At 45.2% G+C, this 17,034-nt stretch overlaps 2 protein-coding genes across 3 annotated transcripts in view; one reads left to right on the top strand and one right to left on the bottom strand.

The window, feature by feature from the left end:
• The window catches only part of pdhx (pyruvate dehydrogenase complex component X), a 285,318-nt gene extending 279,172 nt beyond the window's left edge, over positions 1–6,146 (bottom strand). The window contains exon 1 of one of the 2 annotated variants that reach the window (XM_078220382.1): positions 5,473–6,146. In XM_078220382.1, coding sequence (XP_078076508.1) covers positions 5,473–5,602 — 130 coding nt within the window. In that variant the 5' untranslated portion in view covers positions 5,603–6,146. The remainder of the gene's footprint in view (positions 1–5,472) is intronic. The other variant, XM_078220383.1, reaches the window with a different exon arrangement.
• The window catches only part of apip (APAF1 interacting protein), a 58,556-nt gene continuing 46,981 nt past the window's right edge, over positions 5,460–17,034 (top strand). Inside the window, exon 1 of the mRNA XM_078220384.1 lies at positions 5,460–5,699. Within this exon, the coding sequence (XP_078076510.1) occupies positions 5,601–5,699 (99 nt within the window). The 5' untranslated portion in view covers positions 5,460–5,600. The remainder of the gene's footprint in view (positions 5,700–17,034) is intronic.

The raw sequence follows: 17,034 nt of genomic DNA, 5'->3' as shown, positions 1-17,034 counted from the left end.
ACATCCCTCCAGACTATCCACAACCCCACCAACCTTCGTGTCATCGGCAAACTTACCAACCCATCCCTCCACTTCCTCATCCAGGTCATTTATGAAAATGACAAACAGCAAGGGTCCCAGAACAGATCCCTGGGGCACACCACTGGTAACCGACCTCCATTTAGAAAAAGACCCATCTATACCCACTCTCTGCCTCCTTTGGGCAAGCCAGTTCTGGATCCACAGGGCAGCAGCCCCTTGAATCCCATGCCCTCTCACTTTTTCTAGAAGCCTTGCATGGGGGACCTTATCAAACGCCTTGCTAAAATCCAAATAAACCACATCTACCGCTTTCCCTTCGTCAATGTGTTTAGTCACATTTTCAAAGAACTCCACCAGGCTCGTAAGGCACAATCTGCCTTTGACAAAGCCATGCTGAGTATTCTTGAGCATACTAAACCTCTCTAAATGCTCATAAATCTTGTCCCTCAGGATCTTCTCCATCAGCTTACCAACCACTGAGGTTAGACTCACCGGTCGGTAATTTCCTGGGCTATCCCCATTCCCCTTCTTGAAAATAGGAACCACATCCGCAATCCTCCAGCACCTCTCCCGTCTCCATCGACAACACAAAGATCATCGCCAGAGGCTCTGCAATCTCTTCCCTCGCCTCCCACAGTAACCTGGGGTACATCCCATCTGGACCCGGCGGATGTTGATGTCATCATGTAGTTGTTTCAGTGATTCTTCGCCGTGAGTCCAAAGGAAGAAAATGTCATTGGTGTATAGCATCAGTTGAAGGTCCTGTGCGGTGAACAAGTCTTGTTCGAACCTGTGCATGAAGATGTTGGCATATTGAGGTGTGACTTTGGTCCCCATGGCTGTTCCATGTGTCTGAATGAAGAACTGGTTGTTGAAGGTGAAGACATTGTGGTCCAGGATGAAGCGGATGAGTTGTAGAATTGCCTTTGGAGATTGGCAATTGTCAGCGTTGAGTACTGAGGCAGTTGCAGCAATGCTGTCATCGTGGGGGATGCTGATGTAGAGTGCTGAGACATCTATTGTGATGAGGAGTGCTCCTGATTCAACTGCTCCATGTGTGCTGAGTTTCTGTAGAAGTTCGTAGTGTTGCGACAGAGCTGGAGTTCTTTGTACGATGGGTTTCAGGATACTCTCGACGTAGTCGGAGAGGTTCTCGCACAGGGTCCCATTGCCTGATACGATGGGATGGCCGAGTGTCTTGACCTTGTGTATCTTCGGGAGGCAGTCGAGATCTCCAATGCGAGGAGTATGTGGGATGAGAGCACAGAGGGTGCTCTGAAGGTCCGGATCAAAGATCTTGATCAGACTGTTGAGTTGACGGGTGTGTTCTTTGGTCGGATCTGTGGGTAGCTGTCTGTAGTGTTCCTGGTTGTTCAGTTGTTGGTATACTTCTTTGCAGTAATTTGTTCTGTTCAGTATGACGGTGGCCCCTCCTGATGAAGGAGCAGTGCTCCAAAAGCTTGTGCTACCAAATAAACCTGTTGGACTTTAATCTGATGTTGTGAAACTTCTTACTGTGCCTTCCCCAGTCCAACGCCGGCATCTCCACATCATAGAAGAACAAGAGCAGCAGATGCTTGGAAACACCACCACCCACAAGTTCTCCTCCAAGCCACTCACCATCCTGACTTTGACCCTTCACTGGGTCAAAATCCTGGAACTCCCTCCCTAACATCAATGCGTGTACTTACACACATGGACTGCAACGGTTCAAAAAGGCTGTTCACCATGTCCACATCTCATGAACAAATAAAAATAAAATCCTCTCCATGCATCAGCCGCTAGGTCCTCCTGAAGCCTACTTCCATCACTCGCCATTAATGCTCCCAACTCTCCAATTTTATTTTAAATAAATTGTTTTAAATACTTCATAGATTCAATCACAGTACTCAATTTTCAATTATTTTGAATATTTAGCTTTATTATTTTTCCTAATTTTCTCATTTAACTTTAGATCAGTTTACAACATAATTTTTGGCTCACTCATTTTATAGTAACAATTTCATTTCTGCTCAGCCTTGTGCTTTTATTCCACTAATTTTATTATATCTGCTCTTCTATTCTGTCAAGTCTAAGGCCTAGACTCGCCTGTTTCCATGAAACCACATCTGTAAGCGTATTAGAAAGGAAAAGAACCAATTATAATCCAAAGTAGAAAGAGGAGAAGTTTTAAGATAAGATTTGAGAAACTCGAGTTTTAACTGTCCAGAAAGTACACTGTCCGGTAGAGTGAACCCGGATTGTTATTTCAAAAGTGAATAAAGAAGTTAAGATGAGAGAGCTTAAATTTAAATTACTGAGAAACAGAAACCAGAATGAGCTGGTCTAGAATGGTCATCCAGATAAATGAAGTATTAAGGAGGCATAGAATACAAAACCAAGAAGTCATGATAAACCATCACAAAATATTGGTTTGGCCCCAGATGGAACATTGCGTCTAATTCTGTCCAAATGTGACACAAGGAAAAACTGTGCTTCAGATTTGAAATGCACTGTCTGATAGAATGGTTGAAAGAAATTCAAAAGTAGCTTTTCAAAGGGAACTGGATAAATTATTGAAAGTGAATAAAATGCAGGGATATGGGAAAAGAGTGAGGAGTGGGAATACCCGAATGTTCTTCAAAGAAACAGTGCAGACTACATGGGCTGAAAGGCTGTGCTGTATTATTCTATGATTCAAGAATACTAAATCCCATGTTGGATGCAGACATGGAGTCAAGGCGACCCGGGCCGAAAAAGTAACCACTCGCTCCTGCCACCTTCCAAAATGAAAAGCTATTGGTTCATCATTGTACAACTTGCAAAAACACATCTAGGTTCTCACTAGGTGAAGAGCAGGGGGGGTGTACAGCACTTCTCTTGAGCTTCAAGGTGAGCAATAAATGTGAGCATCCTCCTGACTTCAACAAGAACACACATTATAATCTGCCCCAGTTTAGAGGTGGTTCAGGAGCAGCTGATTTCGCTCTCTGCTACCGAATCAAGGCCTAGATATTTAACAATGTTCACCTACAAACACCACATGGATTTGTACAGCGCTCCGACCCCACCACCCGAAGGAGCTGGTAACTCCCTCTGAGGGAGGGTGTTACCTCCCTCCCTACCCACACCACCACCCCAAGATGGCATTACCTCCCACCCTACCCACCTCCAGAGAGCGTTACCTCCCTCCACTGTAGTGGGTCGGATCTCAAACAATGACCACACAGAATACAGGAAAGAGATAGAGAATCTAGTGAACTGGTGCAATGACGATAATCTCTCCCTCAATGTCAACAAAACAAAGGAGATAATCATCGACTTCAGGAGGCATAGTGGAGGTCATGCCCCTGTCGACATCTATGGGGATGAAGTAGAAATGGTTGAGAGCTTCAAGTTTTTAGGTGCCCAGATCACCAACAACTTGTCCTGGTTCCTCCCATGCCAACACTATAGTTAAGAAAGACCACCAACACCTCTACTTTCTCAGAAGACTAAGAAAATTCATCATGTCCTACCACTCTCACCAACTTTTACAGATGCACCATAGAAATCATTATTTCTGGTTGTATCACAGCTTGGTATGGCTCCTGCTCTGTCCAAGGCCACAAGGAACTACAAGGAGTCGTGAAAGAAGCCCAGTCCATCACTCAAACCAGCCTTCCACGCATTGACACTGGCTACACTTCCCACTGCCTCGGAAAAGCAGCCAGCATAATTAAGGACCCCACGTACCTCGGACATACTCTTCTCTACTTTCTTCCATCAGGAAAAAGATTCAAAAGTCTGAGAATACGTATCAACTGACTCAAGAACAGCTACTTTCCTATTGCCATCAGACCTTTGACTGGACCTACCTCGAATTAAGTTGATCTTTCTCTACACCCTATGACTGTAACACTACACTCTTTACTTTCTCCTTTCCTTCTCTATGAACGGTATGCTTTGTCTGTATAGCATGCAAGAAACAATACTTTCTACTGTACACATACATGTGACAATAAAATCAAGTCAAATCCCTACCCACCCCATCACTCCAAGAGGGCATTCCCTCCCTCCCTACGCACCCCGTGAGGGCATTCCCTCCCTCCCTACGCACCCCGTGAGGGCATTCCCTCCCTCTCTACCCACCCCGTGAGGGCATTCCCACCCTCCCTACCCACCCCGTGAGGGCATTCCCTCCCTCCCTACCCACCCCGTGAGGGCATTCCCTCCCTCCCTACCCACCCCGTGAGGGCATTCCCTCCCTCCCTACCCACCCCGTGAGGGCATTCCCTCCCTCCCTACCCACCCCGTGAGGGCATTCCCTTGCTCCCTACCCACCCCGTGAGGGCATTCCCTCCCTCCCTACCCACCCCGTGAGGGCATTCCCTCCCTCCCTACCCACCCCGTGAGGGCATTACCGCCCTCCCTACCCACCCCGTGAGGGGATTACCGCCCTCCCTACCCACCCCGTGAGGGGATTACCGCCCTCCCTACCCACCCCGTGAGGGCATTACCGCCCTCCCTACCCACCCCGTGAGGGCATTACCTCCCTCCCTACCCACCCCGTGAGGGCATTACCTCCCTCCCTACCCACCCCGTGAGGGCACTACCTCCCTCCCTACCCACCCCGTGAGGGCACTACCTCCCTCCCTACCCACCCCGTGAGGGCACTACCTCCCTCCCTACCCACCCCGTGAGGGCACTACCTCCCTCCCTACCCACCCCGTGAGGGCACTACCTCCCTCCCTACCCACCCCGTGAGGGCACTACCTCCCTCCCTAGCCACCCCGTGAGGGCACTACCTCCCTCCCTAGCCACCCCGTGAGGGCACTACCTCCCTCCCTACCCACCCCGTGAGGGCACTACCTCCCTCCCTACCCACCCCGTGAGGGCACTACCTCCCTCCCTACCCACCCCGTGAGGGCACTACCTCCCTCCATACCCACCCCGTGAGGGCATTACCTCCCTCCCTACCCACCCCGTGAGGGCATTACCTCCCTCCCTACCCGTGAGGGCATTACCTCCCTCCCTACCCGTGAGGGCATTACCTCCCTCCCTACCCGTGAGGGCATTACCTCCCTCCCTACCCGTGAGGGCATTACCTCCCTCCCTACCCACCCCGTGAGGGCATTACCTCCCTCCCTACCCACCCCGTGAGGGCATTACCTCCCTCCCTATCCACCACCGCATGAGGACATTCCATCCCTCCCTACCCACCCCGTGAGGGCATTACCTCCCTCCCTACCCACCCCGTGAGGGCATTACCTCCCTCCCTATCCACCACCGCATGAGGACATTCCATCCCTCCCTACCCACCCCACCATCCCGGGAGGGTGATACTTCCCTCCTGAGGTGTTTCTCGCCCAGGTGTAACTCCAGCGCCGCTTACTCTGCTCCCATGTCCGTCCCCCTCCCTCTCCATTGCTTCGTGCCAAGCTTCACCCCCATTCCCCTCTCCCCCGATCCCCTCCGGCGGCTGTCACTCACCGAGCAGCCGCTGACTGGAGCCCAGATACCGGCAGCGGCCGAGCCATGGGACTCCGGTGGCGAGCGGGACTTTAGGGGGCGAAAGGGCGGCGCGAAGGACACGGAGAGAAGAGAGCAAGGAGGCGGCCATGACAGCGAGTGTCCTAGCAACCGGGAAGGGGCGGGGCCTGGGGGGGAGCCGCTCAGAGCGAACCCCAAACACAGAGAGAATGGAGGGCGGCTCGAAGGTGAGGCCGGGGCTTGGGCTCAGGGGCCTGGATTTAAGGGTCGGGGCTGGGCCCAGGCCCGTCAGGAGTCAGGCCGGGGGCTGGAGTCGGGACTGGGCCCAGATCGGGGCTCGGGTCAGGCCTGGGTTGCAGTGTGGGCCTATTTCAGGCGGGCTGAGTACAGTTAATGTTTCTGTCAGGCTCAGAGCAGCAGCTTCACATCCGAAGACACGGGCTCAGTGGGTGTGACTGTCCTCACTGCCAGTGGGAGGATAAACACACACAACCCATTTAAAAAGGAAGCGCTGATCACTCTGCTTCCCAATTATCTACAAGGTGCTTCTTCCTTCAGTTCAACTGCTGTATGTTAGGAACATAGGATTTAGGAGCTGAAGTGGGCCATTCGGCTCTTCCAGCCTGCGCCTCCCTCAGTAAGATCATGGCTGATCAGGCTGTGGTCCCAGCTCCACTTTCCTGTTTGCCATCCCCCCAACCCCCCCCCCCCCCCCCCGCTATCAAAATCTGTCTAACTTTGCCTTCAATAAATTCAGTGACCCCAAACTCCCCATTGTTTCCTGAGGAGAATTACACAGAATAACAATGCACAGTGGCATAGTGGTTAGCACTGCTGCCTAACATCAGGGATCTGGGTTCAATTCTAGCCTCAGGTCACTTGTCAGTCTGGAGTTTGTACGTTCTCCCTGTGTCTGCCTAGGTTTCCTCCAGGAGCTCTGGTTTCCTCCCACAGTCCAAAGATTTGCAGGTTAGGTGGATTAGCTGTGCTAAATTACCCCTTGGTGTCCCAAGGTGTGTAGGTTAGATGGATTAGCTGTGTGGGGTAACAGGGATAAGGTGGAGGAGAGGGCCTGGGTAAGCTACTTTGTCAGAGAATGGGTGCAGACATGATTGGCTAAATGGCCTCTTCTGCACTCGAGGGATTCTAATAACCCTCTGAAAGAGAAAACAAATCCCCTCCATCCTCAAAGGGAGCACAGTGGTTAGCACTGCTGCTCACAGCTCCAGGGACCTGGGTTCGATTCCCGGCTTGAGTCACTGTCTGTGTGAAGTTTGCACATTCTCCTCGTGTCTGCGTGGGTTTCCTCTGGGTGCTCCGGTTTCCTCCCACAGTACAAAGATGTGCGGGTTAGGTTGATTGGCCGTGCTAAAATTGCTCCTTAGTGTCCTGAGATGCGTGGATTAGCGGGTAAATATATAGGGATATGGGGGTGGGGCCTGGGTGGGATTGTGGTCGGTGCAGACTCGATGGGCCAGATGGCCTCTTTCTGCACTGTAGGGTTTCTATGATTCTATGATTGTTCTAATCTTACCCTACATACATACATGGGAACATCTTCCTGGTATCTGCCCTATCAAGTCCCCTCAGGATCTTATGTCTCATCACTTCTCATTCATCTAAACTGCAATGGTGCAGGTCCAACCTGTTCAGCCATTCTTCACAGGTTAAGCCCTTCATCCCAGGAATGTCAAGTGAACCTTATCTCAACTGCTTCTAACACAATTATATATTTTATTCAAATAAGGAGACTAAAACTGTGCACAATATTCCAGATGTGGTCTCATCAAGGCCTAGTAAAGTTGCAGGAAAACTTCCTGACTTTTTTGTTCCATTCCCCTTGCATTAAAGGTTAACATTCCATGCCTTCCTAATCACTCTATACCAACTTTTTTGTGATTCATGTACCAGAAAACCCAGATCCTCTACCACTGAGTTCGACAAGTTCTCCATTTAAATAATATACTGTTTTTCCATTCTTCCTGTCAAATATTTGCCCACTCACTTAACATGTCTATATTCTTTGTGGACTTTGTATCTCCTTTTGGTAATGGACTTTACAACCTATCTTAGTGTCATCAGCAAATTTAGCTTCATACATTCCATCCCATCATCCAAATCAGTGATGTAGATTGTATGTAGTTGAGACCCCATCACTAATCCTTGTTGCATTCTACTAGTTCCAGCTTGCCAACCCAAAAAAGGCCCATTTATTTCTACTCTGTTTCCTGCTAGCTAACCAATCTTTTATTTATACTAATATGTTACTTCCTACACCATGTTCTCTTATCTCATGTAGCACATTTGAAAATCGAAGTACACTGCATTTATGGGTTCCATTTTATTCACCTTACTTGCGACTAACTCAAAAAATTAATTAACCATGATTTTCCTTTCATAAAGCCATGTTGGTTCTGCCTGATCACATTATGATTTTCTAAGTATCCTGCTATAACCTCCTTAATAACAGATTCTAGCAATTTCCCTATGACAGATTTTAGGCTGACTGCCCTGTAGTTTCCTGTTTATAGTCCTCCTCCTTTCTTGAATAAAGTTGTTATATTTACTATTCCCCAATCCACTGGGACCCTTCCAAAGTATAAGGAATTTTGGAAGATTATAACCAATCTGCAGCCACTTCTTTTGAGACCCTAGGATTTAGGCCATCTGGTTCTGGTGTCTTGTCAGCCTTTAGACCTAATACTTTTCCCAGTACTTTTCCCTAGTGATGTTGATTGTTTTAATTTCTTCCCTCCTGTTCACCTTTTGATTTTCAACTATCTTTGGGAAGTTTTCTAAGTCTTCTACAATGAAAACATCAAGTTCTACAATGGAGACAGACACAAAATATCTTTTCAACACCTCTGTCATTCCCTTGTTTTTCCATTATTAATTCCAGATTTACTCTCTAGAGGAACATACCATTTAAATACTTGTAGAAACTCTTGCTATCTGTTATTATATTACAAGCTAGCTTTCTCTCATACTCCCTCCACAGCTCATACTTTCAAGCTTTCCTGCACAATATATCCCTGGGACCTCTTTGAAATGTGCCATAGAATCCATATCAAGGATCTGCCAAAGTCCAGTGAAAGACGACTCTCTAGATTGGAGCTATAGTAGTTTCTTAGGAGAATCATAGAACGGTAACTGCTCAGGAGAACATTCGGCTGTTATGTCTACCAGAGCTCTGCCAAAGCAACTGACCAATCTGTTCCAGATCCTAACCAAGTGCTCCATAATAAAGATTTTCCTCATGGCACCATTGGTTCTTTTTGCCAGTCACCTTAAATTGTGGTCCTCTGATTCTCTGTCCTTCCACCAATGAATATCCTCCCCTCTTATGTCTAGACCCTCATGATTTTGAACATCTCTCTTTCCTCTTAATGTTTTCTCCAAGAAGAACAGTCCCAGCTTCTCCAATTTTTGTGAATTTCTTTTTGTATCCTCTTTAACACCTTCACATTTTTCTCAAACTGTGGTACTCAGAAGTGGGCACACTCCTCCATTTGAGGCCGAACCAGTGTTTTATACACAACTTTATCATAACTTCCTTGTTTTTATGCTTTATACCCCTATTTATAAAACCCAGGATCCTGTACTCTTTATTAATCACATTCTCAAGTTGCCTTGGCACCTTCAAAAATTTGTGCATGTATAGACCCCCCCCCATATCGTTCTGCTCCTCCACCTCCTTTCTTGTATCCTTTATTTTTTATTGCTCTTCATTCTTCTTACCAAATGTATCACTTCACAATCTTAAATTTCATCTGCCACGTGTCCACCCATTTTACCAGGCTGTTTATGTCCTTTTAAAGTCTATCACTATCCCCCTGACAGTTCATGACACTTCCAAGTTTTGTGTCATCTGCATATTTTGAAAATGTGCCTTATATAACCAAGTCTAGATCATTTAAATATGTATCAAGAAAAACAGGGATCATAACAACAACCATTGGGAAACCTCACTACATCACCTTCCTCCAGACTGAAAAACAATGTTGTTTCCTGTCACTCAACGAGTTTTGTATCCACACTGTCCTTTTTATTCTGTTGTCCCTAACTGTATTCACAAGTCTCCTATGCAGAACTTTATGAAATGCCTTTTGGAAGTCCTACATCAACTGCATTACTCTTATCAACCTTCTCTGTTATCTTATCAAAAAATACAAGCTAATTAATTAAACAGAATCAGCCTTTAATAGATCCATGCTGATTTTCTTTAATTAATCCACACTTGTCCAAGTAACTGATAATTTTGTCCAAATCATTACTTATAATAGCTTTTTCATCACTGAAGTTAAACTGACTGGCCTGTTGTTTCTGGGTTTATCCTGACACCCTTTTTATAATAAGGGTGTAATTGCAATTCTCCAGCCCTTCAACACCACCCCCCCGTATCTAAGGAGGATTGGAAGGTAATGACCAGTACTTCCTCAATTCCTACCCTTAGAGCGATATGGTGGCACAGTGGTTAGCACAGCTGCCTCACAGTGCCAGGGACCTAGGTTCGATTCCTGGCTTGGGTCACTGTTCTCCCTGTGTTTGCATGGGTTACCTCCGGGTGCTCCGGTTTCCTCCCACAGTCAAAGATGTGTGGCTAAGGTGGATTGGCTATGCTAAATTGCCCTTAGTGTCAGAGGGACTAGTTAGGGTAAATGCATGGGGTTAGGGCCTGGGAATGGGATTGTTGTCAGTGCAGACTCAATGGGCTGAATGGCCCCCTTCTGCACTGTAGGGATTCTATGATAACCCTCAGTATTTTTGGATGCATTTCATCTGCTCCTGGTGACTTATCAACTTTAAGTAGTCAGCCTTTCTGATGCCTCTTTATTAATTTTTACCTCATTCAGTGTCTCAACTACCTCCTCCTTCATTATTACTTTGGGCAGCATCTTCTTCCTTTCTAAGAGCAAAGTATTCTTTTAGTATTAAGAAATCCATTCGCTTCAGTTCCAAAGAAGAGTCATATTGGGCTCAAAATATTAACTATGTTTCTCTCTCCACAACTGCTACCAGACTGCTGAGTTTTTCCAGCACTTCCTGTTTTTATTACTGATTTCCGGCATCCGTAATATTTTGCCTTTATTACTTGGTTAGTATCTCAACTATGCCTCCTTGCCTCCATATTTGAGTCCCCCTTTTAGGTCCTTAATCAGCCCCAGTCACCCTTCTATTATTTATGTGCCTTTTATGGTAGCAATGTGACCCTGCTTAAGTTAAAAGTCTTAGCAACAGTACAGGAAAACCTTCCTTTTACACTTTTTGTTTTGTTTTGTCAAGTGTTTTGACATCAGTTGGACTTCTAAACCTCCAGGGAAGTTACTGCCCAAAACTCAACTCAATGAACAATAATATATTGTCAGTTTAGTACATCCCTGGCTGGCTAAAGAAAATCAGAAGTCAATAAGATAGCAATTTTGTGCCAGCTTGATCAATCTGCAGAGTATTTCCTGTGAGATGCAGAAAACCAGAATAATTTCGAAAGGTATTACAGTCATCACCAAAACATCATAACTATTGTAATTGATGAGGAAAACCCTCTCAATCCTACAGGAATAATTGTATAATACAATGTAATACAATAGAGTGAGGGAGAAGAAGAGGTAGTTTTCTGAAATCCTGACCCCATTGTCTTCTGAATGTTTTGTCTCTGACCAGTTGGGGGAGGGACATTGCTTTAACTGTTGCAGGATGTCTGACTGTGACAGTTCCTTGTACTAAGGACAAAGGGTATTATTTTATAATATGCAAGAAAGTGACCAAGACTATGTTATCTTTATGGTGCTTGATTAACAAAAATCAAAGCTTGTGGAATTGAGGAGTAATTTGACAAGGAAGTATTTAATGAATGGCTTGACACGAGGAAGTCCTGATGAACAAAGGAATCTTGGTGTGTTGTCCTGTGTAACCAGAAGTGATTTTGTATTTACTTACTTGCAGTACGAGCCCTTTTGACTCTGAAGGCAGAAGGGCATGTTAGTAGGGTCCCAAAAAGGCATTTGGGACAATTGCCTTTATCAATCGAGGCATAGATTACAAAGAACAAAGAATACAGCACAGGAACAGGCCCTTCAGCCCTCCAAGCCTGCGCCGATCACGTTGTCCTATCTATACCAACCGCTTATATCCCCCATCTGTTCATCTGTCTATCCAGATAAGTCTTAAATGTCGCTAACACATCTGCCTCAACCACCTCACTTGGTTGTGCATTCCAGGCCCCCACCACCCTCTGTGTAAAAAACTTCCCCCGCACATCTCCACTGAACCTTCCCCCCCCCCCCCCCCCCCCATCTTGAACTTGTGCCCCTTTGTAATTGTCATTTCTGCCCTGGGAAAAAGGTTCCAATTATTCACCCTATCTATACCCCTCATCATTTTATAAACTTCTATCAGGTCTCCCCTTAACTTCCGTCTTTCTAGGGAGAACAATCCCTGTTTATTCAATCTCTCCTCATATCTAATACCCTCCATACCAGGCAACATCCTGGTAAACCTTTTCTGCACTCTCTCCAAAGCCTCCATGTCCTTCTGGTAGTGTGGTGACCAGAATTGGACAAAGTATTCCAAATGTGGTCTAACCAACATTTTATATAACTGTAACATAATTTGCCAACTTTTATACTTGATGCCCCATCTGATGAAGGCAAGCATGTTATATGCTTTCTTCACCATCTTTTCCACCTGTGCTGCCACTTTTAAGGATCTGTGGAACTGTACTCCCAGATCTCTGTGTGTGTCTATGCTCCCGATGGCTCTGCCATTTATTTTATAGCTCCCACCTGAATTGGATCTACCAAAATGCACCACCTCACATTTGTCCAGATTAAATTCCATCTGCCATTTCTCCGCCCAATTTTCCAACCTATCTATAGCCTGCTGCATTCTCTTAAATCTTCATCACTACCCGCAACTCCGCCAATCTTAGTATCATCCGCAAACTTGCTAATCAGATCAGCTACGTTTTCCTCCAAGTTATTTATATATATTACAAACAGCAGAAGTCCCAGCACTGACCCCTGCAGAACACCACTAGTTATAGACCTCCATTCAGAAAAACACTCTTCCACCACCACCCTCTGTCTTCTATGGCCAAGCCAGTTCTGAATCCATCTAGCCAGTTCACCCCTGATCCCGTGAGATTTAATCTTTTGCACCAGCGTGCCATGGGAGACCTTGTCAAATGTTTTACTAAAGTCCATGTAGACAACATCCACAGCCCTTCCCTCGTCAATCATTTTTGTCACCTCCTCAAAAAACTCAATTAAATTAGTGAGACATGACCTCCCTCTTTTAAAACCAGGCTGCCTGTCGCTAACAAGACCATTCAGTTCCAAATGTGTATGGATCCTATTCCTAAGAATCTTCTCCAACAATTTCACTATCACTGACATCAAGCTCACCGGCCTATAATTACCCGGGTTATCTTTGCTACCCTTCTTAAATAACGGGGCAACATTGGCGATCCTCCAATCGTCTGGGACCTCACCAGTGGCCAACAAAGATACAGAAAGATTTCTGTTAGAGGCCCAGCAATTTAATCTCTTGTCTCTTTCAGTAATCTGGGATAGATGCCATCTGGCCTTGGGGATTTGTCTACCTTCATGCTTTTTAATTCACCTGACACTTCCTCCCCCCAAATGATGACTTGTTCTAAAGAGTTTACACACCTCTCTGAGACACCATCAATCGATGTGTCCCTCTCCTTTGTGAATACCGATGCAAAGTACTCATTAATGATCTCACCCACTTCCTTTGGTTCTACACATAATTTCCCTCCTTTGTCCTTAAGTGGACTAACTCTTTCTCCAGCTACCCTCTTGTTCCTAATATATGTATAAAATGCCTTGGGATTCTCCTAATTCCTGTCTCCTTTTCGTGACTCCTTTTTGCCCTCCTAACTCCCTGTTTGAGCTCTTTTCTACTTTCCCTGTATTCTTCAAATGCTTCATCTGTTTTTAGTTGCCCGGAGCTCATGTATGCATCCTTTTTCTTTTTGACTAGACTTGCAATTTCTCAGGTCATCCACGGTTCCTGAATCCTGCCTTTCCTGTCCTTTTTCATGCCTGTCATGCCCTCCTCTCAACTGTCCCTGAGAAGACTCCCACATGCCAAATGTGGATTTACCCTCAACAGCCTCTCCCAAAAAACAACCTCCAAACAGCCTCCTTATAAAAGCAGGGAGAACATGTTGGAATTATATAGAACTTTGGTGAGGCCACAGCTAGAGTACTATGTGCAGTTCCAGTCACCACATTATAGAAAGGATGTGATTACGCTGGAGGCGGTGCAGAGGCGATTCACCAGGATCCTGCCTGAGATGGAACATTTAAATTATGAAAAGAGGTTGGATAGATTTTGGTTATTTTCATCGGAGCAGAGCAGACTGAGAGGCCACCTGACTGAGCTGCGGAAGATTGAGGGGCATGGACATGGTGGATAGGGAGCAGCTGTTCCCTTAGTTGAAGGGTCAGTCACAAGGGGACACAAGTTCAGGGTGAGGGGCAGGAGGTTTAGGGGGGAATGAGAGGAAGATTTATTTTACCCAGAGGGTGGTGACTGGAATGCGCTGCCTAGAAGGGTGGTAAAGGAAACATCCTTTAAGAAGTACCTGGAAGAGCACTTGGCACATCATGATATTCAAGGCTGTGGGCCAAGTGCTGGTAAATGGGATTAGGTAGGTAGGTCAGGTGTTTCTCACATTTTGGTGCAGGCTCGATGGGCCAAAGGGCCTCTTCTGTACTGTATGATTCTGTGATCTGGTTAGAAGACCAAGAGCAGGGTTAAGAACATGTGCATGAAATGGAAGGAAGGGGTTAATTGTGTTTCACAAAGATCTGTGCTCAGGCCTCAACTATTCATTTTATTAGATAATATAATAGAGAACCATATATCCAGGTTTTCCAATGACACAAAGATTGGTGCATAGTAGTAGAATAGGACAAAGCAGTCTGTTTGATTGGCATCTCTTCCACAAGCATTCACTCCCTCCACTACCGAGACACAGCAGCAGTGTGGACCATTTGCAAAATGCACTGCAAGAACTCAGCAAGGCTCCTTAGATAGCACCTTCTAAACCCATACCTCTAACAACTACAAGAACGAGGGCAGCAGGCACATGTGAACACCAACTAGAAGCTATTCACCATCCTGACTTAGAAATTTATCACTGTTCCTTCACTGTCACTGGGTCAAAATCCTGGAACTCCTTCCCTAACAGCATCCTGGGTGTACCTATTATCGCCGTTCCTTCACTGTCACTGGGTCAAAATCCTGGAACCCCTTCCCTAACAGCATCCTGGGTGTACCTACACCACAGGAACTGCAACAGTTCAAGATGGCAGCTCACCATCACCTTTTGAAGGACAACTATGGATGGGCAATGAATGCTGGCTTAGCCAGCAAAACCTACATCCTTTGAATGAATAAAAAAATGGTTGGGAGCATAAAATTACACAAAAGACTTTGATGGGTTTAGTGAGTGGGCAAAACTATATTGGATGCATTTCATTGCATTAAGTGTGAAAAGCTTGGAACAGTTGAGGTTCAAAGAGAGTTAGGATTTATGTACTAAAGTGTAGAGGTTAAGAACAAAAATGATCAAATTAAATGTTAGCCTTTAGAGAATAGAAGTCTAGATTATAAAGAGAAGGAAAGTCATACCACATTTATACAAAGTTATGGTTAGATCACATCTGAAGGAAGTTCTGAGCATGGATGCCCAGAAAGGACAATTGGCCTTGAAAGGAGTTCCATGCAGTTCAGCCGTGTGTTACGAGTCCCCGGTGGGTTCAATTCTGACGCAAGATTACATAAAGTCGTCCATTTGAGGTTTTTAGAATTTTGAAAGGAATTAATAGGTTAGATAGAAACATTTTCTGCTGTTGCGGGTGTCTAGGACAAGGTAACCTTTATCTTAGGGCCAGGTCATTGAGAGAAATTAGGAAATGCTTCTTTGTGTAAAGGGTGAAATTGTTCCACAAAAAGCGGTGGATGCGAGTTCAATTAACAATTTAAAATCTGAAATCGATAGGGTTTTACCAGTCAAAGATAAGCATGTAGAGTCAAGGCAGGTGGCTGGAGTTAAGACACAGATCAGACATGAGTTCATTGAATGGCCAAAGCATAAACTTGTGGGACTGTAGGGCCTTCTCCTGTTCCTGTACTCCAAAGTAGTGTCTATTACTGTTTCATTGAGTTTTGTTTTCAGCAGCAAATTCCCATTTAGAGATTTTGAACTCTGATTGATATAGAATCAAAACATTTGATTTTTAAAAATGACCATGTGTAAGTTTTGTTTTGGCGATCCCACAACTTTTAATCAAAACAGAATCATTAATTGTTTACAGGATGATTATTATAAAATAATGTAGCTCCAATTTGGTTAAGAGTTATCATCTTTCATTAAGTCCACACTGAGCTTTGGCAGAATCCATGATGTAGCGTTAATTCTAATGGCATTCTTCAAAAAGGGCTCAGAGTTGCATCGTGCAGGGAAGGCTGGAAATATCCATCATGTGTAGGTTTTGACAGCACCCTGACAGGAAGGTGGGACTCTGAACTTGCAGCTTCAACAAACAATATCAGGAAGTTTATCAACACAGTTGGAATGCTGAACAACAGTGCTTATTAAACAAAAGGTACTGGATCATTAAGAACATTATTATAGGATTCTGTTGCAGAGTTGTGGCCTAAATAAGTCACATTATTGTTGGGGAGATAAGATACTATGCTGCCCCATCTGCGCAGCCTGCCAATGGCAGCTGTTACAGCTCCTTTGAATCCACTTTCAGCATCTCTGAGTGCAGAGCTGTAATTGCTGTAATAACCCAAGAGGATAATTGCAAGAAATGTTTTAGCACCATGACACATAGTAATTGATCTATAACAGAGACATACTCCCTCAAAAAATTATCATTACGGTTGTCAGTTGTGAGATTCATAAAGTGTGTGTGAGACCCAGGGGACAGGACATAGTGTACAATTATGCCTTATGCCAGGTTCTTGAAAAAAGGAAGCGGGAAAATGAGCTGCTTCAAGAATAGTGTCTGCAAAAGTACATCTGTGTCTTTGTTTGGCAGAGCTGACAGCTATTTTAAGATGTGGTGGAATGGCTCCACATTACAGTGTTTGTTATAAAATGTGACAGGTAGGAATTATAGATCCCTGCAGTCAGAAACTCAAACATAAATTGAATCTTAAAGTTGATTCTGTTTGAGTGGAAATCTGTAACTCCTTAGGAACTGTACTGTGTCCTGTGCAACAAAGTCAAGCATATAGTTATTGTGAATGTCAAGCTCCCCCTGTGTAACCACTGATCCACTTGTGAATGGTTACTACAATAGCACAGGGATGCCCTGTGTGGCATTTTTTGTCTATGCTCAATCTGATCACAGCTGGGGCAGCAGTGGGAACATTATCACTTTTATACTTTATGGTGATTGCCAGCTCCCAAAGCAGAGATGTCATGTAACCATCTGCCATTCACAGGTAAACTTGCCAGAATTCACAAAGACCAGGAGACCTGAGTCTTTTCTGCAGCTGATCATAACAGATCTGACA

Source organism: Mustelus asterias, chromosome 9 (genome assembly GCF_964213995.1).
Source record: "Mustelus asterias chromosome 9, sMusAst1.hap1.1, whole genome shotgun sequence".
In the NCBI taxonomy this organism is placed as follows: Eukaryota; Metazoa; Chordata; class Chondrichthyes; order Carcharhiniformes; family Triakidae; genus Mustelus; species Mustelus asterias.
Note: the sequence above shows the minus strand (reverse complement) of the source record. Positions and strands in the feature narration are given on the sequence as shown.